At 39.0% G+C, this 26,925-nt stretch overlaps 1 protein-coding gene across 1 annotated transcript in view; it reads right to left on the bottom strand.

The window, feature by feature from the left end:
* WDR72 (WD repeat domain 72) overlaps window positions 1-26,925 on the bottom strand; it is a 187,541-nt gene that overhangs the window by 129,372 nt on the left and 31,244 nt on the right. The window contains exons 12-13 of the mRNA XM_034784930.1: window positions 24,488-24,708; window positions 22,732-22,927 (exon numbers count right to left, since the gene is read on the bottom strand). Of these exons, the coding sequence (XP_034640821.1) occupies window positions 22,732-22,927; window positions 24,488-24,708 (417 nt within the window). The remainder of the gene's footprint in view (window positions 1-22,731; window positions 22,928-24,487; window positions 24,709-26,925) is intronic.

The raw sequence follows: 26,925 nt of genomic DNA, 5'->3' as shown, positions 1-26,925 counted from the left end.
CAATCTATTACTCCTACTTCAATCTCCTCTAGAGGTGCTTGCTGCCTTCCTCATCCCCCATCCCACAGCTTGCCCCAGGACTCAGCTCCCCACTTACCACAGGAGTTTTCAGGAGGGGGCACCAGGAGTGACCTATTGCTGTCTTCAGGAGGTGGTTAGCTGTCCCCCTTCTTTAGCCTCCTCCTACCTAGAGCAGCCCAGCTCTGGACCCACAGGCGGACTGCCCAGGGGATGTTTCACCCCCATGGAAAGACCTTCATCACGGTAAAACCCTTCTCACTGGGGTGAAGTTTCCCCTGGGCCAGCAGGTCCAGAAGTAGGGCTAGGCTGTGCTAGTTGAGTGGAGGCTGCGTCCCTGAACCTGAAGACGGGGTGGGAGGAGCAAAAGCTCCACAGGAGGAAACAGGGGTAGCAGCTTATCACTTATTTAGAAAGAACCAAGGGGGTGCTGGGAAACTTGAAGGGCCCAGGGGGGAGCCAATTACTTGAAGAATTGGGACACTGGGCGTTTTTTGCCCAGAGAAAGGGGAGACAGAAATAAGAGCTAAGAGGCAGGCATGTGAGAGAGAGCTTAACGCTGGGAAACCTCATCTTCTCCTGGGCTCTGTCTATGAAAGTTAGAGCCTATGGTCATATGTCCTTTCCCTCTTGTTGCCTGGGGGCTGGCCTGGTGGACATGACAGCTGAATTGTCCTTGAGCATGATGGGACATGGATGTGTGTGGGGGGGGGGGGGCGTAGAGGGATGTGTGTGTAGAATGAATAAAGGGGTAAGTGTTTAATAAATGGGTGCATGGAATGAGTTGTTTTGTCTAGAAATGTGTGTGAAATGAGTATGCAGGGGTTGAATGAAAAGGGGTGTGGAATGAGAGAGTGAAATTAATGAGTTGGGATGTAATAGAATGAATGTGTGGAGTGAGTATGAATGGGACAAACAGGCAGCAGTCCTTATCCAAATGTATGCAAATCAATGCTCGTGTGTGTGTGTGTGTGTGTGTGCGCAAATTAGAAGCATACCTGCCAGCAAACCAATACATTCTATCAGCAACTCTCAGACTCTGTCAGTCACTCATGACACTTCTGTCAGAGTCATCAGACCCTTTTCAAAATGGCTACACTGTCAGCACTGCTCTTTGTGCCACAATCAAGCCCGAAGTGAACTGGAAGCACATGCTTTGCTGTGTATATACCGGATGGTGTTCTAATGAGTGCAGAGAAGTGAGAATTAACTGCTTAATTTAACAAAAAGCCAATTATTCAAAAAAAATACACAGTATCATATTGAATGAGCAAGGGATTTGGCCCTCACTACACTGTCTTTATATAAGGCCCTTCCATATCTAAACAGTGAGCAAGCAAGGTCTACCCCATTATATAACCTCCCCATTCCTCAAGATCATAAGGTAGCATCTTCTAAATGGTTCTGCTTTTTTTAGTAGTTTTGCTTGTTTTTTTTTTATATTCTACAGTTCTTACTTATAATAATTGCTTTTGGTTTCTTATATATGTATAGAAGTGTGCTGATGGGGTAGAAGAGGGAATACCAGAGTGCAGGAGAATGGATAGAGGAAGTCATAGATTGATGATGAAAGAGAGTGGAGGAATGGGAATTCTTACGGAGTGTGCAGTATTCCAGGATAACAAAGTACTTTACAAAGGTAGGTGGATTTACCCCTGTTTTATAGTTGAGGAAACCCAAACACACAGAGGTTATGTGACTTGCCCAAAGCCATACAGTGAGTCAGTGTCAGAAATCAGGATACTTAGACTTCTGATCAAGTCATGAATGATTGAATGAATATAATTTAATAAAACAAACAAACTCAATTAACTTGATAAGCCAATAAAGGCATTTTGACCAACACGGGAAAAAGGAATATGCCTTCTTCCTTTTCCAGTCTCTCCCATCATTATTTTTTGAGGGGAGGGAAGAGGGGGGAGGGGAGAGAGTATGTATTGCCTTCTTTAAAAATAAAGAAAAAAGAGTCAGAGAGAAAGAAAAGGCGACAAAAATAAGAGTGATAAATTTAAATATTTTAAAAAGTAAATTATCCTCAAAGCATTTTACTGGGGGAACACAAATAATGTGTAGAAGGGAATAAAAATATCTCTGAAGAGCAACAATAAAATAGTATTAAAAAAAAAAACCAAACAAACCCACTGCATACAAGAAAAAGGCAAGAAAGTCCTCTACCTTTCTGAAGCTGTGACCATGGCGACCAAATCTCATGAATAGACAAAAGTGGAGTATTTCACTCTCCTAGGCAGCTTTGGACCACCAGCTGGGGACGGTTACTACATCTTATACTTCTTCTGGACCAAGTACTACAAATTGGGTCTCTGGTGTTAGTGCTGTCAGTGAACTTCTCAGGGGCTTTGCTCTTACTGAATGGTGAATTTCCACTAGAGGGTGGGGGGGGGGGCAACGTGCATATTATCATGCCAATGGTGGCATTGCCATTCATCACGTGTGCCCTGGTAGCCAGAGATGATCCTAGGGAGCATTCTATAGTTTTTCTCAGGGCTGGCACTAGCTTGCCCCTAAAACTAGGTCAGTAACCCAAAATCATTCAAAATAGTCTTCAATGTCCCAAACACAAGGTCCATCATAGTATACTCATAGTTCATACCCACCTCCAACACTCCGGTCATCTACAGAGACCTTATTCCGCTCAGCAGAAGCCGAGCTTTCTGGCTCAGACTTTGTTCCTCTGTCTGCACACATCCTGTTCTGACAGGAAAAGCAGCGTGTTATACTACTCTCCTGAAAGTTTCTCCTGGAAAGAGAGAGGGGAGCCCTGCCCCCCCTTACACTACAGAGGTCCTGATCCCAGGCCTTTAAAGTCACAGTGACCTGGAATCTTCCCATCTGGCTGCTAATTCCTCAGGACCACCTTCTCTTTTCCCGTTTCAGACGGTGTCTGAGCTTGTGCTCACACTAACATTCCTGGAAAGGGGGTCTTCTGGCTCCCCACAGGCTTAATGGAACACTACACCCCATTACAATGTCTTCTCATGAGGTATTCATTGATGTTTCATGACCTGTCATGTCATCAGGCTTCATTGTTTTATATTTGCTAGCTAAAGGATTGAAAAGTCATCCTCAATATTTTGATATTGCAATGACTTGGTAACTCAGTCTAGCCTTAGAATGTAACAAGAATGACCTATGTGAATGAAAACTGTTCTTGGAATTAATTTTATATAGAGAGACTGAACTTGTGGTTTTCTGACTTGTTGCAGGTGAAGTCTACATATGCTGTTTAACAATAAACTTGTCCCGTTCTTGACGTTTGGGTTTACTGGTAATTGAAATAATAACAGAATGTAAATTTTAGCCTAGCTTCCTCCCTAAATTTGGCTATTCCTTTGGTTTTATGCAGGTCCTTCCTGTCACCATATGCCTATTTCATCTGACCAGAGGCTTTCACCACCTCTCAGATCCTGGTGGAGTTATCAAGCCACACCTGCCACAATGAGCCAGACTAACTCAGCAGCTTTAGGTTCTTCATCAAAACCATCTTGCAACCTGTGACTCTACCATCCAGCTATAAAGACAGTGGAAATTTATTTAGCACCTAATTTTTTTAATTTACTATTTCTATCACTCTAGCAGCAAGAGGCATCATACCTGGCCAGGCACCATTGTGCCTAACACTATACATACAGCATAAGACAGACTCTGTTCCAAAGTCTTAGACAAGACACAACAAGTAGGTGCAACAAGTACATACAGATGAGATGTGGGGAGGGAAGGTACATACAGCTCAAATATAGCTTCAAAACCCCCAGTCACTCTCACTTTCAAAATCCCTATGGTACTTTACACATAATTTAACAGCAGCAACATGATTTGGATCCAGGGTGACCCAAACATTAGAACGGGGTGCCCTAAAAATATTTGCCATGTGCATGCGTGCACAGCATTTGGCCACCTACTGAGGGAAGCTGGTTTAGCAGTAACACCCTGCAATGGAGATCTTAATCAGGTGGTCCAACTGCCAAAAGGGAGCATTGCTGACATAACTGACTTACTCCCTCAAAATATACAATGACTAGTGGGAACATGCTCCCAGCAGGTTCCCCTATGAATATCCTCCAGCCAAGGGAAGAGCCATGCTAGCAGGAGAGCTACAATACAAGCTCCCTTACTGTAATACAACACAATGGTTTTCATATAGAGTAGGTAAAAAAAGGCATTACACTATCCCACCCAGTACTTAGATCTAAATTTTCTACTGTGGCCTAGATCCACTCAGCAGAGCAGAACTAGAAAGACCATCAGAGTTCCAATTACAACTCCCTGATACATTTCCTGGCTCCAACCCACCCCAAGTCCTGGCATACACCAGCTGGCAAGAGTCCCCAGTGGAGGATAGCCAGAATGCAGTGCACTCCATTTGTGCCCTCCCCTGTTCCATAAACTAGGGCTAGAAGGAGGAAGTGGAATAGAGCCAGTTTTGCCAGCTCTACACTCCAGCAGAGGAGATGTGGACAGTTTCTGCTCCCATCGCAGCACCTAGGGAATGCAAAAGGACCAAAGTAGGGAAGAGACTCTTCCCCTTAATCTTTAGCCTGATTAGTCTGTAAGCCCTTCGGGGCAGGGATTGCCTCCTGTTTATGACTGTACAGCACCCAGCACAATCATATCTCAGTCTTGACTGAACATTGGGCATTACTATAATATACATATTTAAAAATAATAAAATAATAATCAGGAACACAGACTAGCTGCAATTTCTATATGGAGAGAGTTCTTGCATTTCATCCTCCCAACTACATACGTAACATGTAGCTGAATTTCAATTATTTTAAATAAAACTGTTATTTCAAAGGGCAAAGGTCACATTTTGATATCATAACTTCATAAACAGGAAGAGTGTAGAAAATAGGTCTTCCTGGAGACCACAACGTCCTTGATTTGGACAAAAGATGACACTGCCATTTTCTTCTGACACTCAGGGATTTGTCAAAGCTCCAGTAGCTTTTACTACTCTGTATCACTAAATACTTATTGAGCTATGTCACAATCAAATTTATACAGCCAGATAACCATTTAAATTATCTACTGCAAGCTAGGGACTGAATTCAGGTTTGCAAGCAAAAAACATAGCATATCATGAAAACTGCAAAAGAATGGCAAATTTTAACAAAATGGCTGCCAGAATTGATGTAATTTCCATAAAGAATCAGGTATATTCACATTTATGAGCTATTTTGAGTTGCTCATATTTTCAACATATGCTAATAGGTTGTTTGTTTTTTTAACATATAGTCAGTTTTTTCTTTTTGAAATTAATTCAAGCTATAGTATAAAATATGCAGAGAAACTGCATTAAGTCGGCAACTTTCCAGCTTCTTCCTGCACTTTATCTTTTGTGTTGTATTTCACCTCTACAACAGTTTGACTTTCTGGGCTGAACTGCTTTCTTAAAGAATGAGTATCTATAGCAGAAAAAATGAAATTGTTTAATGTTGCATGATATCTTCCCAGAACTCTAGTGCTCTGGGCCCAAGAAGTTATCTTGTATTGGTTCAATAATGCAAAGCTGTGTTAACTCCCTCCCTGCAGGTTTTTCCTTCTCTACAAAGAAGCACAGCTCTTAAAACACACACTCTTACCAAGCATGACAAAAATCAAGACCTCACCCCACATGGTTTCTGACCTGACTATTAATGTTGAAGGTCAAACCACTACCCTTGAAGAACAGAACGGCTAAATCACTAGAGCCTTTTTCAAATATGAAAAACTCCCTTCAGGGGAGATGTAAGCCTTTCAGCCCTCAATTAACTCCTCCTAGTGATGCAACAGGACACTTAACAGTATTTGAGCCATAGCTTTATCAGCTGTTAATTACTTATTTGGTATGCAACAATAGATGATAAAGTTCCATGTGATATGATGTAGAAATATCATAGTTTTGGATTCTGACTTTAAAATTCATAGGCGATATGGATGAAAATAAAGTGTGTTTTGTCTTTTTGTGTGAGCAAGCAGATACTTAAGCACATTTTGTTGGGGGCATTTATGGAGATCATTTGAAAACTACATCTTTAACTTTAAAATAAACCTTTCAATAGGTTATATGCATACTGTGGTTACTAATATTACATTGTTTCTATGATCCTCAAATGAGATGATTGCGGGGAAGAGGGTGTGAGTGTGTGAGAGGGACTCTGACTTTTTAAATTTTGAATCCTTGGGATAGCTGAACTAAAATTAAAGAGGTGGAGAAATTTTACACAAACTACAGAATGGTTTAGAAAAAATATCAATATTTTCCATATCTCATTTTATCTGAAAATACTAGAATCTATTTGAAAATGTTACACGACCACAACTGTTAATATATTCTTCTTTAAAACAAAACATAACACTAAAGAGTTACTTTATAACAAGTTTATATCTTTGTTTATTATCCAAAAAATCTTTAATCAGAGTTCACTAAAACAACTGGATACCCATTTCAATCAAGTAACATCTATCATAGAACTTGGCTACTTGGCACTTTTGAAGATTTATCATTTATCATCAGTTACAGATGAAGTTCATTGCCTTGTTCACATGAACTGCATAGAGATCGACCTGGTGCCCCTTCCTAACAAAACCATTTCACAGTTACTGCATCTTACTCCTGCAAATATATAAATTGACTTGGATTTCTGACCAGGGGCATAGGACCCTAGAGGTATCAAACTTAGTTAACTAGAAAAAATATTTTAAATGAACTTTATACAAACTATAAATAGATATTTTGCTTCCAAATGTGTTTTATTGCAGCATATAAAGTAGCTAGGAAAAAAAGAACTATATCCATAAAAAAGCTACCAAATACATTAAGCAACTCACAACTGAGCTTTGCAGCAGCCCAGACCTTTAGGCTATACAGAATGCATTTAAAAAAAGGCAGTGACCACTATGACCTTGACCCTAGCTACACCATAGCCCCCAGCATTTAAAAAGCAACTGCAGGATTTATCAGCTAGGCCATACTCACCCACTCAAATCTAATTCTGACCGATGACCTGAAGAGAAACAGAAAGAGAGAGAGACAGAGAGGGAGAGGGAGGGAAAGAGAGAGAATAAAAAAAAAAGAGAGAGCGCGACACTAAATCACTAAAATTTGCAAGGACAAAAGGGTCACAGTGATGGAATTATAATTGCCTTTGACAATTACCTAGGCATAGAAATACAGTAAATTAATAGGTGGGTTTACCTTGATACACTTCTGAGACTTTCATTAATATCTCCCAATTATTTCCTCATGGGCACTGGAAGAGATCTTAAACTTGGTTTTATAATGGTTTTAATTGCTAACTTCTCTCTAAATCTAGATAGAATGTTAATCAAGTTAAGTGGGGGTTGCTTTATGAAAAGCTACATCATCACCATTTTTATTAGTCAGAGGATTGGTCAGGTTAACGATACTATCATTTTTGAGAAAATATTTTTGAAGACTGCTATAAAGAAGTGACTACTGGATTAAAAAGAAATAATTTCACTTTCCAGTTTTCCTGAAATGTATTCCATTCAGTGCATACGAATGATGTGCCTACATTTTATAAATCACTAGTTTATTTTATTTATCTCTTCCTGTTACTTGTCTCAAAACCATAAATAACTGGGGAAATTCCTAATCCAATACCCAATGAAATGACCAGCAGTCCTTCCATTCACTTCAGTGGGCACTGAATAAGGCATTTGGAGTATTATTTGGTCAGCTGTGGGAGGAAGCATCAGGCAAAAGTCAATCCTTCCTCCTATCTGCTGAGTTGCCTGGAGATGGATTGATGGATTTGTAATTGGCCCATGCCACACCCCTTGCAGAGGAGATATGGTGCCATCGGAGGCAGGGAGTGCATTTCCACTCCTTGGAGCAAAGATCCTTCTATATACTCACCCCCTCTCCAATGGTGTTGGGTTTATGGTAGAACAACTATATTAGAGATCCTGGATAACATAAGCTTGCCATTTCAACTGTGCTTGACGGCATACTCAGGACTACAGTCAAGCACCACAGGGATTTTCCCCACACTGCAAACTGGTCTGACAGTTGAGTTTTTTCACCCTCACTTGAGTCAGGCATATACTAACTCAGGGGTCGGCAACGTTCGGCATGCGGCTCGCCAGGGTAAGCATCCTAGCGGCGGGAAGCCGCGGCCAGCACATCCCTCGGCCCGCGCTGCTTCCCAACGCCTCCATTGGCCCGGGACGGCGAACCGCAGCGAGTGGGGGCCACGATCGGCTGAACCTGCTGCGTCAGCAGGTAAATAAACTGTCCCGGCCCGCTAGGGTGCTTACCCTGGCGAGCCGCGTGCTGAACGTTGCCGACCCCTGTACTAACTAATGGGCTGGAGGGCCACATTTTGTTGATTATATTCACACCCCAAACCCCGTTCTTACAGACTTTCTTTTACATCTGGTTTAAATTTCCATCCCAGAGGAAATTCCAATATGGCAAAATGCATTTTCATACTGAACTGCGATGAAAAGTCAAAAATGAAAATTTTTCACAAAATGACGAGTTACAAACAATTTCAATTTGGAAAAGGTTGAACTGTTTTGCTATTTCTGAACAAAACAAAATGTTTCTGCATTCCCAAGCTGAAACATTTTGATAGATTTCAACAAACCAAAGTGTTTAATTTGGGTTAACCCTAAACAAAACATTTTGATTTTTCTTCTGGAAAAAGAATCAGTATATTGGTAAAAATTATATTTCCAATTATTTAAGCTCAGGTATCCCCACACCAGTTACTTGAGAGCAAAACTGTTTAATGCAAACACTTCATTAAACAATGTAAATAACTGGCTCTAGGCAGACTGGGACCCCGGAAGCCTGTGACTGTTAGGATTTAGCTTCAAACCAAAATGCTACAATCAGACGTTTCCTTGGGGCTATGAAGAACTGAGCACTATTAAGGGCCTCTAATCTCTACATGATCATAAAAGTTGTTCTTGTGGCCTGTCACTTGCTGCATCACGTGCCCAGTGGTTCCCATATTTGTGTTCGGGTTGGGATAAGGTATAGCCTCAGCACTATATCCATATTATAAGGACTCCTGTTCCATGACATTGCGAATGATAAACAGAAACTAGGGCAGGTCAGGAATTTTCCATCAGTGGAGAAACTGCATTTTCCGATTCCGACTCCACTGATTATATACGTTCTTATAATAATCTTATAATAATAATAATAACATAGGTCAGATTATGGGAAAAGACATGGTTTTGCCCATGTTAAAAAAATTTGTACAATTGTTTTATTGAGAAGCTCTAGTGTCAGGCTCTGGAGCAGCAACTTGAAGTTGGAGCAACTTGGAAGGCAACAAAAATGATTAGGGGGCTGGAGCACATGATTTATGAGGAGAGGCTGAGGAAACTGGGATTATTTAGTCTGCAGAAGAGAAGAGTGAGGGAGGATTTGATAGCTGCTTTCAACTACCTGAAAGTGGGGTTCCAAAGAGGATGGATCTAGGCTATTCTCAGTGGTAGCAGATGACACAACAGGGAGTAATGATCTCAAGTTACAGTGCGGGAGGTTTAGGTTGGATATTAGGAAAAACTTTTTCACTAGAAGGGTGGTGAAGCACTGGAATGGGTTACCTAGGGAGGTGGTGGAATCGCCTTCCTTAGAGGTTTTTAAGGTCATGCTTGACAAAGCCATGCCTGGGATAATTTAGTTGGGGACTGGTCCTGTTTTGAGCAGGGGGTTGGACTAGATGACTTCCCGAGGTCCCTTCCAACCCTGATATTCTATGAACAATTGACCCCACAATTCCTGAGTTTCAACATTCTTCTATTGTCAGCAATATCTGTGAAACCCACTGGCAATCTCTGTGTCTCATTCTCCATCAGTGGCTGGTCTAAATAGAAGATAACAACACACTGCTTCTATCAGTCACTCTGTTAGCGCAAGTCACAGAGATCTGTCCCATGTATATAAATATTCCATTTCTGATTATGACACCTGTAGAGGTAGGTTTGATTCTACATGATGGAATTTCTGGGGGGGGTTTCCACTTTCTTTTTTAAATACTTAGAAAATTATACACCAAAAACTATGTTGATAGAATGCTAAGGTTGCAAAGTCAAGTATTCAAACTTTAGGAATGCCAGAATTAAGGTTAGTTGTACTACCTTAATTCAGACCTCTTGGACATATGCATTATGATACATTCTTTAATTACATTAACACATTGTTTTCTCCATAGGATAGCATTCTGGAGATGAACCAGGGTTGTTTACTGAAGGAAGCTTTTGTCTGCCTCCATCCTGTGTTACAGAAGTTCCAAGGTATATAGTTAATGAGGCAGGGGACTTCAAGAGAAGAAAGCATGGTCTCATGATTAAGGCACTTGAATGCTATTATGGCAAACTGGACGCTATCCCTGCCTCTGGCACAAAGTTCCTATGTGATGCCAGGCTCTTCATTTAAACCCAGCTTTTCACCCGGGACCACCAATTGAGTGTTTTTCATTTTGAGTGCCTAACTTGAGCCCCAGGGGCTTTTCACAGCTGCTACTGAAGTCACTAGGAGCTGTGCTTAGAAGATATAAAGTGCCATATAATGCTAAGTACAGTAGAACCTTAGAGATACGAACACCAGAGTGACGAACTGACTGGTCAACTGCACACCTCATTTGGAACATGAAGAATATAATCAGACAGCAGCAGAGACAAAAAAAACCACCACCACAACAAAACTGTACGACTAAACAAAATGGCAAGCAAGGGCACAAACATGTCACACTTTCAATTGACACAAAGCTAGAAATATTTAAAAAAACTCGACAATGATGCTAGCTTCAGCAACATAGTAGTAGAACATACTATATTCCCGATATATCGGGAAATCAACCGATAAGTCCCCCTTAGGAAAAAAATAGAGCAAATTGCAAAAGAAGCCAAAGACAGCAGAGCAGTAAAAAGTAGGTGTATTGTACGTAAAGCTGCTGCTGATGATTTTGATGAGGCAATGTATCTGTGGTTTTCACAAGGGAGATCAAAAGGCACTCCTATAAGAAGTGTGATGGTTACAGAAAAGGCAAAATTACTCTGAGAAATGTATCCAGACAAAAAATGAGGACCATTTTAAAGCAAGTGTAACCCACAACCTTCTGGGTGTGGTGTTCTGTCCCATCTAGTGGCACCAAGATCATTGAGAGAGAGAGAGAGCGAGAGAGCGAGCGAGCGAGAGAGATTAATGAGTTTGCTCTACAGGCTTAGCTAACAGCCAGTTGGCTTTTAGCTCATGCGGTAGAGGCTCATGCACTAAGCTCCAGAGGTCCCAGGTTTGATCCTGCCCGCCGAACACAGGGATCTGTTGGCGTTATACGAGCACATGGTAGCTCTGTCAGTTCAAAGATCGACATGGAATATAGCAGTTGGGGTTGCAGGAGGGTCTCTGAGAGCTGACTCAAATGCTATTGGAGAATTTCAAATCACTGAATAAGGCAGTGGTCCTGTGAAAATAGCAGTGTGTTATCATGCAATTAAAAACTAACATTATGCGTTTGCAGAGTGGGACTGAATTAAGGTCACACAGGCAGCCTTAATGATGGCATCGCCTCACTTTGAGTTCTTGAGTTTGCAAACTTACTGTTCCTTTAACAATTTTTTTTCTGTGCAATTATCTATTTACATTTTCCTGTACTTTGCTCTTATGTACTTTTCTGGGTTTTTCCCTTAACTATTCAATGTTGTATGGAAATAATACAATTATTTCCTTTATTAGTGATTGATGTTTTTTTAATTCCTTTAATTACTCTATATGTAATTAAAAGTACAGAATACTAACATATCAATCAAAGATAAGGAACCGCAAACAAATGAATCAAAGATAAGGAAAATCAATTCATAAAGTTAACAAATATTTCATTTGATAACAATGCATATTAAAATATTTAATGTGAAATATTATCTTTCATATTATGAACAAATCTTTTCTGACAGTGCATATTTTGTGGAAATAAAGTGAAATCAACAATGCTGTCCACCGATCCACAGATTATGCAACATGACTACGATTTCTACAATTCCTAAACAGACTGGTAACCTAATGTGGAAAATCTATATCTTGTATAAAAAAAAAATGATCCTTGGATAAGTTAATATATCTAAACATTGTGAATAAGTTATATAAGCTATAAATTATAAGCTAAAGTGTTCAAGTTTCTTGTTCCCAAAAGCCTGGATAATTCAATTACTTTCTTAATGCTCCTGCAGTTATTAACAAATCTGGTACTACAGTGAAACCCTGCTATAACACGATAATTGGGGTCCAAAAAATTCGATCGTGATAAATGCGGGGTCATTTTATAGCGGGGTTTCAAAAATTTACCATTTCAAGCTGGTTAGTTTAAGTCTTGTTAAAAAAACAACGGTTATCCCAGCGTGTTTTAAACACAAAAATAGTAATTTAATTACATGTACATGAAAGAAACATGTGAAATCCACTATACTAATCATTGTGCAGAGTGCAGAGTCAATCTGGTTGCATGACTCCATAAATTTTAAATTTCATCACTTCTTAAAAAGGCTATCTAATGTGGTCTGCTTATTTGCCAGGGACTGTTGGCTTCTAGCAAAGTCAAGAATGCTTCTGAGTTGGAAGATTTTGACGCTGTCCATGTCTTGAGTTTCCAGCCACCTCAAACTGGCTTCTAGGTGCTTTACTGCCTTGGACACTTTTGTTGAGGGAGTTGAGGTGCCATCATCGTCGTCGTCGTCATTAGTGCCACTAGTTTCGGGCTCTGGTGGCGCAGCTTCATTCTTCCCGCTGACATTTGCAACAATTTCGTCATCTGAGATGTGTTCATATATGGGGCACATGTCATCTGCTGAAAACCAGTTGAGGATATCATAATGACTGTGCTCATATTCTTCTGTGCTTCTTCGGCTAAACGTATGTCGTCTTCATTGAATCTTGTAAATTCAGGCTCGTCGTCGTTATCACCATTGTGTGTAGATGACAGAAAAGCTGGACTTAGACCACGTTCAATGCAACGTGCAGAGATAGCAACCCAGGCTTTCCTGCCGAGGTGACAGACTTCTTTTAAGTTGAGTGACGCCAGTGATGTGTCGATGGAGGAGTTGTTATCCACTACCATCCGCTTGATCATTTTGCGATGATAGTTTTGTTTTAATGCCAATATGATGCGTTGGTCCAGTGGCTGGATTTCTGATGTAGTGTTCTTCGGGAGATAAGAGACTTTAATCTTGCCGACTGACAAGATTTTCTGCTGGGGAGTGGGCATGGCAATTATCCAGCAGAAGGAGAGCTTTTTCCTCCTGCTTGAGTTTTCACAAATGAGCCTGAACGGCTGGCACAAAATTTTTATGGAACCAGCCTTCAAATATGGAGCTATTCATCCATGCATTCTTGCGGTTAGTGTATTCAAAGGAAAGGACCTTCATAATAACATGATGAAAACATCTGGGAGACCTCGCTTTTCCAATCATCAGAGGTCTGACTTTGTGGCTGCCAGACTTGTTGACGCAAAACAAGAGAGTGACTCGGTCCTTCTTCTGCTTAAAGCCTTCTCATTTGTGACTATCAGTCCTGGTTGCAAGGGTGCAATCGGGTAACATTTTAAAGCATAAACCAGTCATAGGCAAACACCATACACATGTACAACCTGAGAACTAAGTGCAATGGGCCTGCAATAGCCACGAGTCACTTTATCCTATAAGACCGGAAGAACGTGGTTTATTTATAAATATCATTAAAAAAGTACAGTACAGTATTCCGGCAAAACACGAACAGTATTACGGCCTTAAAGGGGAGCCAACTTATGATCGCATTATATCCGAATTCGCGTTATCACAGGGTGCGTTATTGTGAGGTTTGACTGTATCTGAAAAGTAAAATCTTTCCCTTTATATGGGATGGAACCAAAAAATTCCTCTGATAGCCAGAAGTTCATAGTAAACACAAGGTCTTTAAGGATATGTGTACATTGCAATTAAAAACCCTAGCTGGTCCATGCCAGCTGACTTAGGGCTGCAGGGCTGTTTAATTGCATTGTAGAGTTCTGAGGGGTCCGGGCCAGCTGCAGGTTTTTAATTGCAGTGTAGACATACCCTTAATGGACTCAGATTGGTCCTGGACATCACTGAGTATTAACTAACTGCCATAGAAAACAATGGTCTCCACAGGAAAAAATGTAAATTGCTTTTATTACTGTAGTTCTTATCACATTGATATTTACCTCATTTCATAATCCACCAGAAAGATACCAACTGCTCAGGAAACAATAAAAGCAATATAGATAACTGAACCAATTTCCTTGTTAAAGTAGATTTTAAGTGGTGAAAATATTTTAAGTGCAGAAAATATTTATTTTTACAATTAGAATGAAATTTGTTATTGATTTTCATATTTGTCTTAGGGCAAATACAGGTTTGGAAAATACCTTGTATTTGCCATAGTAATGACTACCCCAAATGTACTTTTTGAATCTTTAAGATCCACAATAAAAGAAAGCTGGGACTGGATTGCACAAAACAATACAAGTACGAAGAAGTAGTTCTGGAATTATGCATTTTGAAAAAGTATCTTATCAATTTAACAGACTATGCAACATTTGGTATCATGGAAAAATAAAAATGACAAATATTTATTACAAATTTGATTAAAATATGGAACATTACCAGCTTTCACCTTAACTATACACCTCAAAGATTATAATGTATGGCTTCCATATTATTTTGTGTTGGTTTCTTCAGGGTGCACATGTGAACAGTGTCATTTCCTACATGTAACATTTATTAAAAAATACTCTTCAAATTTAACTTAGTTTTTTGTTCATAAAGCAGAAAAATAACTTACTATTTAGTTATTTGTAGAGCTACTGATTGTGCTAACAGCAGTATTCAAAAATACTCAAATACTGATAGAAGCAGCAGGGGTACATCCCTACATACACCTCTACCTCGATATAACGCTGTCCTTGGGAACCAAAAAATCTTACCGCGTTACAGGTGAAACCGCGTTATATTGAACATGCTTTGCTCCACCGGAGTGCGCAGCCCCGCCCCCCCTGGAGCACTGCTTTACCGCGTTATATCCGAATTCGTGTTATATCGGGTCACGTTATATCGAGGTAGTGGTGTATAATTAAGATATGCATTTGCCATGGGAAATGCTAGCATATATCTTCCCACTACTGCACCCCCCGGCCCATGACATACTCCAAAACTCACAGAGAGACTACTGCAGGTATCAAGGGGGAAGGGGAGCAAAGGATGATGCCACTTTCTCTCTTTCACCAATTCATACCAGCCACTTTTGACCTCTATATGCATAGCAGTGAATGAAGGTATACAATATGCTGCTTCTTCCTTGATAACTTGGAGAAAAATCAGAAGCTCTCTGCTGCCACGATGAATAAAAGTGATCAGCCAGCTACACTGTACACTAAGTATCTGCAGCAACATTTTGTATAAAACTAAGAAATACTTTGATAGAATGAATTAAGTGGCAGAAATGGATGAATGAGTTCATCTCAGTCACAGAGAAAAAAATGACAAATATTTCCAAATGAAATAAAGGGGAATGTGTCCTTCAGAGCTACTGAAGGTAAAAAGAACTCAAGATTTAACAAGAGAAATGACAACCCATGCAGGTAAGCAATTTGAAGAACCATCATCTGCTCAGATCCGGAATTAAGGATTCCACTGCCATTTCTATAGCTGAGAAATGAGATACTTCTTTTAACTTTGCCTTCCTTCCACCAACTATCCAGTATTTCTCTAATGCTATGTATTGCTTTTTATAGGCAAAAGAAGAGCACTATCCCCAAATACATAAGCAGAAGGGACAGACTGTTGATTATCAGACATGCTACGGTTGAAGGGCTCTACACATGCAAGTTCACCTTGTAAAAGCAGGGGAGGGAGAAATAATGGCAAAAATGAGCCAAAAATGACCTCAGTGGAGTTAAACAAGGGATGAATCTGATCCACTGAGTTTGCAACAAAGAAGATCCTTTGGGTTGAATCCTTGATTGACTTTCATGGAGCCACACCAATTTACACTAGTTAAGGATTTGTCCCTTTGTGTCTTCCTATCTAGGTTTTATAAAGGTTGCCCATCACAGTTTAAGGTACTACCTCTGGTGGACACTAATACAGTTTTTAATTTATTAACAAAAGAATCTTTCACTCCATCATAGAAGAGCTACAGAAATGTCTGTGTCTATATTTGGTCCCCTGTAGGGCAAAATATAGGTCAAGGGGAAAAAATCTATGTATATATAAATAAAATATGTATTTTTTCCACCTCAGGATATGTCTACACAGCAGCTAGGAGGTACAATTCCCAGCTTGGTGCACTAGGTCTGCTCAGAGCTAGCACCTAAAAATAGCAGCATGACTGCAGCAGCGTGGATGGTGGATCAAGGGCATAACTAAGACCTTGGATGGAGCTGTATTTGTGTGACTAGCCCAAGCTGCTGCCCACTAGCACACTAGCTCAAGCAGAAGTATTTAATTCATCAGGCTGAGCCTTAAAAATGATTGAATTGAAGATATTTAATTATGATGTACATTTTAACCCCAAGAAAATCCATTCATAAAAGGCTAACAAGGGGCTGTCCATAAATTATCTAACACATTTTTGGGTGATTTTCAAGACCCACCCACTCCTCATACACTTTGTAACACTAAAACAAACATGCAAAATTAAGGACCAGCCCAGCCCCTAATTTGTTATGTAATTTATGGACAGCCTCCCAAAAGAATTTGAAAGCTGGGGGGGAGGGGGAAACTTCAGCTTGTTTTTCAAAAGAGCCTAGTAGCAAACCTGATGGCCTAGAAAATGCTGGGAGAGCCACAGTCATGCACAATGAAAGCTTCCATGTACAAATAGCAGGCCAAAGTCTCCTCTTAATTATTTTCCTGTGTTTGGGTTGAACTGATGTAACTGAGAGGAGAATCTGACCCAGAGGACCATGTTCTATTCTTGTCTGCAGTGGTGTGAATTCAGAGGGTCTCCATGAAAGTGAAACAAATTACTGTAGATTTACACCAACAAAAGTATATCAAGTACCTCTTGGAATTTCTCTAGTTCGCATCCTGGAATTGCTACAGGTTAGCAACTTTCCCAGTTACCAATTAATTCTAATACAAAAATAACATAACAGTTTTGTTTTACTGCAAATGGTAATATACAAGTTTGACATAAAACTAGATTCCTAGGATGGATTTCACTTAACCTAAGAGGTAAAGAATCAGTCATGTAGTTGACTGAACAGCCAAAAGAATACCATTTATTATTAATTATCACGATCAAATAGTCTATAGCTTCATTCAAACACAGAATCATCTTCCGGCCAATGAAAGCAGAACTCCCACTTAAATCAATGGGGTGATATGGGCCACACCTAGGCCATAGCTAATATATGACTCACTATGCTCACCTATTAATAAATATATTACTTGCAGCTCATAGTTAAATTCTGCATTGTTTCCATAGACAACTCTTCATTTCTGTCTGATGATACTGTATTCATCTTTTCACATAGGTCTATAGGAGGACCTAGACAATGCCGCTGTCTGCCTGACTGGCACTGACATATCTATATAGTTCTCAATCTAGGTCAGACCAATTTCAAGGATCAGTGCCATAACCTCCCATGTTCTACTGTTGTACAGATATAATTTATATTAACCAACTACAGTATATCCTAGGAGGAGTTCCCTAGATATGCTAGGTACTATTTCAATTACAGACACAAAGTGAATCAGAAAAAAATCATCAGTATGACAAATAATGGCTGCCTTGCTAACTTCTAGCTACTCCTCAGTTTTAGTAGTAGACTGCTTCTTGAAGCTAGCAACAAAATATATAAAACAGTGATTTAAAAGAGTCTATAGTTTAAAAATCCTGCCTTTTGCACCCTTTATGAATCCATAATCTTTGTGGGCTATTGCATCATGGTACCTTCTATTTAATCGTGAAATAGGCAACATCTCCTCTATGGTACCAGGAAAGAAGGGTAAAATTATGTTCTGACTTTTTAAAGGGTCTCTGTAGTATTGTAACACTGCTTTGCTCACCAGGATGCACAGAAGTCACCATCCATGATACAGCCTATTCCCACTGGTGTACCTGGCCTATTCAGTACCAGTCTCTGCCTCCTCACCAATCTTTTTCACTCCATCTAGGGTATTTTGAGTCCTATGTGGTGGGTAAGAGGGAACAGTCCCTGTATCAGGAGTGCAGGGACTTGCATTTATGTCTGTCTGCTGCACAGGGCTACAAAAAGGAGAGGGCCCTCTTTTGTGTCCCCATCCACACACAGCAGCTAAGTATGATCTGGTCAATACTACTTAATTTCCATAACCTAGGACAGAAATGACTGACATTCACTTGGGTCCCTATCCTGCAAACCCATGGAGGTGAAATTCTTCTTTTTGTATTGAAGGCCTATACACTGTTTAAATCCCAAGTTAGCCCTCAAAATAAGATTTACGTGGTGCATACACTTTATGGTAGTCCTCTCCACTGGAGTACATTTTATGCTGGGGGCATGGAGTGGCCATTAGCTTCAGTGGGAGCTCCACACACGGAGTGCTTGCAACAGAGAGCTCAGAGTCTCATTTCTTAAATGACAAAGTGAATTATTCACTACCTAATTAATTTGACCCATAAAGTTTGAAACACCTATGATCCATCAGCACGATTTCTACTTAAGTTTAAATGATCAGTAAAAAAGCAAGAACATTACTGCAGGCTGCAAAAGTCATGTAACTTCATAAATTTGGGAACTAACTTCTTGCACCAAATTTCATTAAAGGTGGGATGTAACAATAATAAATTATAGCTTCACAATTTTCACCAACATATTCTCTTTGCTCATAGATATCCAAAATAAAGCACTAAAAATGTTACATTTAAACACTTTCCCCTTGGTCCACCTACTTGTGACTGGGTATTGCAGAACAGAGTTCTGCTCTGATATACCTTCTGCAGTCACTTCATTTTCATCAAGTTTAAGTTCTAACAAAATTTAGCCCTTGGTATAGAATGAACAACCAATGCTTTGTAGTCTCTTTCATACAGGTAAAACAGGCAGTGTTGGTGCTTTCAACTCTGACTTTTCTTCCTTGTATGAGTTTAAATTACACTCTTAACATAGTTCTTCTGGTTTATTTTCCTCTTTTAAAATATTTTTAAGTATTTAATTGATATGCTGTAGGGTCTGAGTTTCCTTAGACTCCAATAGCATGTCAATAGTCCCTTTCAGATTTAGCTGAGTTGTGAGCTTTAGCCTTAATTCATATTCATAGTATATGCTGTAAGAGCTCCTGAGAAGCTATTACAGTGTATCCTGCAAATACATATTAACAACAGCACAGATTGCATATTATGGATCCATAGTAACAAATACATACTAAAAATGTGTATGAAAAATAAATATTGTGAATGCATAGTAGCAGTTTTTAAGAACATTAGCATCTCAGCTGTTTTATTTTTAATATCCAAAGTGATTAACCCATGATATGAAATAATCCCTTGTAAAACTCATTTTAAAAAGTATTGTAGCTGTGATTGAGAGAGAATTACAGTGAACATCGAGAAAGTGTACTTTATTTTGTCATTCTTAAACATGAACTTGGCCAGTTTTACTTCAGAATATGCTTCAAATGCACACAATAATTCTCTGGTTAAGATATTGTACGCCAGGTTTCATCCCCAAAATATATTTGTGTGTTCTGGTTCTAAAATCTTCAAAAACAAACAAGATTTCTATGGGAAATGTTGACAAATCTTTATCCTTCAGAGTTAAGAATTTGTAAGCATTTCCTAGCATACCACCCTCATAAGTTCCAATTACATGCTCTCAAAGATGTCTTTTATCTCAGTGAGATGAAAGGGGGCAAATTTCTACCTTACATTCTTTGCACACTCAAAATTCTCACTGACTTCTACAGGAGTTTTAGGTGAACAAGGAATGCAGGATTGGGACAAAAGGGTGTTAAGATTTCTCCAACGTATAACTTTCTCCTTTAAAATGTCAGAATTTACCAACAACTACCACACAGTGGTAGATACCTATTTTTATTTCCCTATAGTTACAATAGGAAATGTTGTACCTATGTAAATGCGGGTAAATGTTGATTTTTCTACTGACGGCCACTGTGTAAGTCATTTGTGGTAAGAGGCATCAATTTTTAATTTCTTGCTCTCATCACCTTATTTACTCCCATTTTTTAAAACACAGTGTGTAGGTAGCTTAAAACTTTAAAACTTGTTTTTTTAAATGCATCAACAATAGTATTTTTATGAAGAAAGTGCATATCCTTTGCCAAGTAATTTCAGTCTTAGATTTAGTGTCACAGTGTGACATTTTTCAGGTAAGAGAATGCCAACAGTACTTGAGGTTCAGTGAGCTCTCAAGATTTACAAACTATGAGGTGTAAACAGATTTGCCCAGTGCTGAATTCTGAGTAAAAATAATTGAATGGTTGGAGCCTACAATCTGAAAGGCATTCCATAGCAAGAAATGGGAAGGAGTTAAAAAAATACCCAACATCTTCTATACTTATATTACACAGAAGTGCAAGTGCACTTCAAATTCATTCTGATTTTAAAGGAATTACCAGTTTCAGACCTATTGTTTATATTTAAAATGGAGAACATAATTAGATCCAGTAATATCTCTAGAACCAGAATGGAAGTAAATGCATCCATTGTACATATGCTTCTGGTTCTTTTTTTTTTTTTAATTAGTTTAATATGTAAACATATTATATTCATGGCTTGAGGGAGCAAAGTCAGTAGGAGGGCAGGAGTGGTGCAGTGGTGGATAGCATTTAAAAGCTAACCAAAAGAAGTGAGTCTTGAGAAGGGTGGCAAAGGAGGAGAATGAGATTGCATGAAACACAGAATCAAGAAGGTATTACAAATGTGATGAATAGTGGAAGAAAAAGAGGGGACCAATACAGATCAAGGGTAATGTAAAGGAGTGAACAGACAGGCAGAGGGAGAATGATTTGAATACTACAAAAGCTCAAAGGGAAGAGATGGCTGAGCAAGAGGGGGGAACTAATACAATCTAATGTGTACCTGTTTGGAGGAAAACCCACAGAATTTGGTCTGTCAAGCACATATTTACAGAGCAGACTTAATGTACAAGTAAAAAAGGGAATCTTATACATTATAGATATTAATCAGCAACTACAGTTAAGAAAAAGTGCATAACCAAATAAAAATATGAATGGAGAAGTGTAGCATTTTCAAAACCTCCTAAGTGACTCCAGAGCACTTGAAAATTGCTTTTGAGAATACGACTCTTAAGCGCTATGTTCTTAAGTCACTGAGGTGCTTTTGAAAATTTTATTCCACAACCTTTTTTATTGCAGTAGGATTAAAGCTGTAAATGTAAGCTGCAGTGTTAAGTCTTTTACTCGCAGAACAGCATATAATAGCACAGTAGAAAATAAATAAGCACTACACACAATTTAACAGTCTCCTGAGGTCAGTGTGGGTCTCCACCTCAAGAGCAACATCTTTTCTGTTTCTTTTGAACAAAAAGGTGTAATTTAGAAGCATTTTTAAAACCTAGATAAAATATTTTTGCACAATATGTCTTCAATACTGGAAAAAATCTTACTGGTTTTGGAAAAAAATAGTTTTCAACAGATTTTAAATGCTAATAACTTCATTTTTTAGCTAAGCCAACTTTTTTTTTTTTTTAAGATTCAGTATATTAGAGGAAAAATAAGTACCATATGCCTTGGCAGTTCCTATCCTAATTACTCAACTGTATTAAATAGCTTACTAAAATCCATGTAGTATATAATTTATGCAGTCTGCTTTTTGCCAAGTACTTCATTGAATATTGGTATTTATCATATTTAAACAGGGAACTCTGTCTAAAATAGGTACTTTTTCAGGATAGCCATTGACTTAGCTATATTAGTTTGTAGAGCAAAATATCTTTTATCAATGTTGTGAATTAAGTTTTGTATAGTGAATTTTGTAACATTATATTTTCCTCTCGTATTAATATTCTTTATATTACATGGCTTCTAAACTCATTATGTACTCTTTTTTTCACAAGGTGTGTTCTCACTTGCAGAGATAAACATTGTATTGCAATTTTCAATAACATTAAAGCTTCTAACAATTTTAAGTCTCTCAATGTTCAAATAAGTACATTTACCATCCTTATGAATCAGCAGTCACCCTACCGAATCACCTGTGAATCCACAATTTAAGCTGAAATACTCAGTGTTAGTTTTCCCAACTACACAGTTGTGAGAGATGCAATTAATTATCTTCCATTATTACTGATCATCAATTAACTCAAAAGGTTGCTAAGATTGTGAGTGTGCTGAAGAAGGCAAAATGTAATGACATAATTTGAGATTGGTAGGACAGTAAATTTCTCTCTTGTTAATAATTAAAGTAGATAACTTATGTTTTTATTTATAGCTTCCAGAAATATCCGGCTCACTTCTCTGTACTGCAATATCAGCTAATCATCTGCTTGTCAGGATCTGACTCAAGCGCTTGTATTTTATTATTGACATACTCTGTATCACATGAAGCCTTTAATTCTTGCTCATTTATAATAAAAAAATTAAAGTTTCTAGTTAATAAATGTAACCTGTTACTATCTTTGCATGGCCCCACTACAGATCTGGGTACATGTAACCAAACATCATAGATTAGAACAAAACTAATTAGCGAGGGATGAACAAGAAAAAACACATTACCTGTTTCAATTTCCCAAACATAAACTGAATCATCTTCGCATCCGACAATTAGCAGATTTTCAGCAAGGTGCCATTTTATCATCTTCACAGGAAACAAATGCTTCCTGGCATGTAAGAGACATACTCTCTCCTGAAGGTGTAGAAGTGCTACTGAATGATCACTGCATATACAGCACACAATCCTGTGTCCGTTTAGCTGCAAAAACATATAAATAACTCAATTTTTATGATTATTTTTTATTGTTTTTATTGTGGTAGCACCTATGAGCTCCAGTCCTGGACCAAGAGCCCATTGTGCTAGGCACTGTACAAACAAACACAAAACAGTCCCTGCCACAAAATATATTCATTTAGAAACTAGTATTACATTTCAGCCTGCATTCCAAAAATTGTTTGAAAAGATTAACTATAAATCTGATCTCCAAAGGAAAGGTACAATCCAATGCATGTATATTGGATCCTCTAAAAAATCACGTACATCAACAGGTGGGCTATTAAAGCAGCAACTATATAATCAAATATACTTAGTAATAGAGGTTTTCCCTGGAAATAAAAAGAAATTAAAAATTACTTTAACTCAAATCGCTATTCATCTGACATAAAATTATGTATCAGTTGTTATGACACAAAGGCCAAAGGCAAAATATCGCCAGTGCAAAAACTAGGTATGTTATAATTGCATTTTGCACTATGTGGATCTGTTCCTGTAAAAGCCTTATTTCGACAAGTAATCCTTACTGACATAGGGTGGAATTCACCCTCGGGTAAAATTCACCCCTGTCCAAAGGACCAGAAAAATGCCTAGGTGCCATGTAAGTCCAACACAATCCCTGAAAACAGGGCTTAAGAGATCAGGTTACCACCTTTTGCCACAGGGGTGATTTTCACCTAGCAGTGCAGAGGGCCAGCACAAGGCCCTATGAACCAGTTAAGCTACCCTGCTATTTTTAGTTAGCTAGCTCAAACAAAGCTAGCGCATGTATGTCTACCCAAGCTGGAAATTACACCTCCAGCTGTAGTGTAGATGCACCATAAGTGGACCTTGTGTAATAAATAGGTTATTGCGCAGGCCCTTTGAACTAAGGTGTATTTCACCTTTAAGGGGTAAAATCCTTGCTCCATTGACTTCAGGGGCATCTCATGCAAGTAAGGGTTTGCTGTATTGAAACCTGTACATTTCAAAAATGCACAAGCATATTAGAAATTAAATAGTACTAGAGCTGATCGTTCATTCTGAAGTAAAAGATTGTTTCTAAAGCATCTAGTTAGACATGAGAAAAAGGCCAATAGAAATTTGCTAGGTATCAAAACAATCAAACACACATATTTATACATAACTAAGTGTTATTGGCCTGATTCTCCTCTCATAGTTTTTACATCAGCGTAACTATTGGCTTCAGTGGAAGCCACTTCAGATTTACACCAGCATACATAAGTGAAAAGAGAATCAGGCAATTATGTGCCCTCTGGCAATTATGTTTATTCAGAACTAGTTCTCTCTAAAAATGCCACATTCAGACAGGAAAGTCTTGATTCTCCACTCCAGTTCTCCAGGTTGATGACTTAATGGGAACTACACTGATGTAACAGTAGCGAATCAGACCCCAAAACAGGGAGCCAACGTAGATCTCACACAAAACATAAAGTAAGTAGTTAGTAACTGGGAATTAAGTTACAAATAAAATAAAATTATTACTGTAAATGTTACTCCCCCCGCCCTCCAAAGAAAGCCATCATATACACTATCTTTACTTACTCTGTAGTTCTCTGGTGATAACAACAGGTTCATTACTGGACCAGCTTGCAGAGTGAATTGATGCAAAATTTCCTCCGTAAATATATCCCACCAGATCACACAAGAATCCTGGCCACCTGACACCAGCCAACTTGGATCAAACCTGGCTGATTTACTGTGTGGATAAAGTAAACAAGTAACACTCCTGCTGTGGCCCTTAAGAACTTTGGAAGGCAAAGTATCTGTAAGACAAAAATGTTAGATAAATGATTTCTGCCCTTTACAAAAAAAAAAAAAAAAAAAAGCTTACAGATTTTTACTATATATGTGCTTACAGTCAGGAAATCTGTACGATGAAATGTGTTCAAGAGTAGAATCGGCGCTAGGCATAAGCAGACTAAGTAATTGCTTAGCGCCCTGAGCAGCTCACGGGGGTCCCCTATTCGCTTTTTTAGTGTGTGTTGTCGGGGTAGGGGTCAAAAATATTCCTGCTTAGGACTCCCAATGGGATAGTACCATTTCTATTTCAGAGCTCACTCCTAAATGAGTAAGAGTTTTAGGCCAATATAGCCCTTACTCAAGATCAAATTCTTTTCTCTATGCCACAAAAGGCACACAACAGGAGCACTGATCCACAGCTCCTGAGCTGCTGCCACTCTACTATGGTTTTCCTTTTTGAGAGGAGAGCCAGAGGTAGAGGGGACTTGAGAGGAGAAATGATCAAAAGGAGCATAGCCCAGGATCTGCAGGAGGGAACCCATCGGATCTGAAACCTTCCGCACCTCTCTCAACTACAGAAAGACTTTGGATATGTCTGCAATGCAATGTCAGCCTAGGGTTAGAAGAATCTGAGTTAGCAGACCTTGGATTTGTTAACCTAGGGTTTGAGCGTCTACACCCATTTGTAACCCCAGATTAGAAATTGTTGAACCCTGTGTCCCAGCTTCGGGCACCAGCATCCACACTGCATTTGCAGGCCTGGGTCCTACCACCCATATTCCAGACTTCCTCGCATCCTCGCAAAATGTGGCCGCTCTAGTCCTTTGTTCATGGTGCAATGTGGGAAAACTTGACTGTTCAGAGGAATTGTGGGGTACTTTTGGCAGAATCTCCGAGCACGAGTCCAATGGGGCTGCATCTATATTGCAAAGCAGTAGGGCTTGAACCCTGGCTCCCAGCTTGACTCAGGCTTGGACCCTCCACCCCTGTGGGGTCCTGGAACCCTTTGTCTGAGTCCTGGGTTAGCACAATGTGTGTGTAGACAGAAGAGGGATTAGGCTTGAAGCTGAGTTCAAACACTGGGCTTACATTGCAATGTGGACATACCATCTGTTTCTTTGCAATATGTCACAGCCAGCTCTCCTGTATATGAACAGAGCATTGGCTGTGCAGAGCTGGGCTCCAATGCAGTGGCTGCAGAGGGGAGAGAAGTGGTTCAGTGCTGGTGGGGGAACATACGCTACCATTTTCCCCTTGGCACTCCCTGATCTTCACCCAAGGGCCTAGGGCCTTTTCAACTGCTCAAGTGGAGGGGAGTACAGGGTCCTCAGTCTTACTTGGGTAAAACTCTCAGTAAGCAGAATTAAGTAAAGACTACAAAATGTCTTCACACATTTTTAAATACAAACAAAACTTAGGACCAGACTCTGAAAATGCTTATGACTAGCATAGTGTTGATGATCCCAAGTAGTCCTATTGGTACTATTTTCTTATCGGGCCTGATTCTCCTCTCAATTACACCAGAATAAAGCCAGTGTCAATGAGAGGAGAATCAGGCCTCATAAAAAAATTCATCACGGTAACGAATCCATGCTCAATTGCAAGTATTTGCACAATCGGGCTCCCACTTCTTTAATGGAAAAATGCACCTGGAAAGAATCTAAGGTGCATCAACATATGCATATAACAAGTTAAAAAGTGACCTTATTGTATTAAAAAGAAAAAAATCAAATCAAACCAAAACACACACCAAGTTTTAAACACCTTCTGAAACTGGAGCAGAAGAAATGTTTCTATTCTTTCAAGATTGAAATAAAGATTCTTTTATATGTGCTCTGAAATTTAGGATTAAAAAGATGTGTTATAATCTAGTATTATTTTTAATTAGGGTTAAAATGACAATTCATACCAAAAGAAGCATGGATATAAAATACCATTCAGAAGAAGCTAGTCAACCAGATCGTGCACTTCTGAAAATTAAAATCAGTTAAACCAATGGATTTGGAGTAATTTAAAGGCAAGGTAACATGACCCATATTTATATTTGACTTACGGTGGCAATTTCTTCACCTATATAATGAAACAGTGCAAATATACATACTGTACAATATTAAACAAATGATTCATGGCAACATATCCAGGAGAGAGCAGTATAAACCTGTAATTGTTCATGAGAAACAATATTAAATAAAAAGGAAAGGGATCAATTCTGCCCTCAGTTTCATGGGTGCTGCTCTCAA

The sequence above is a fragment of the Trachemys scripta genome, chromosome 10 (genome assembly GCF_013100865.1).
Source record: "Trachemys scripta elegans isolate TJP31775 chromosome 10, CAS_Tse_1.0, whole genome shotgun sequence".
Lineage (NCBI taxonomy): Eukaryota > Metazoa > Chordata > Testudines > Emydidae > Trachemys > Trachemys scripta.
The sequence above is the reverse complement of the archived record's forward strand: the minus strand, read 5'-3'. Positions and strand labels throughout refer to the sequence as shown.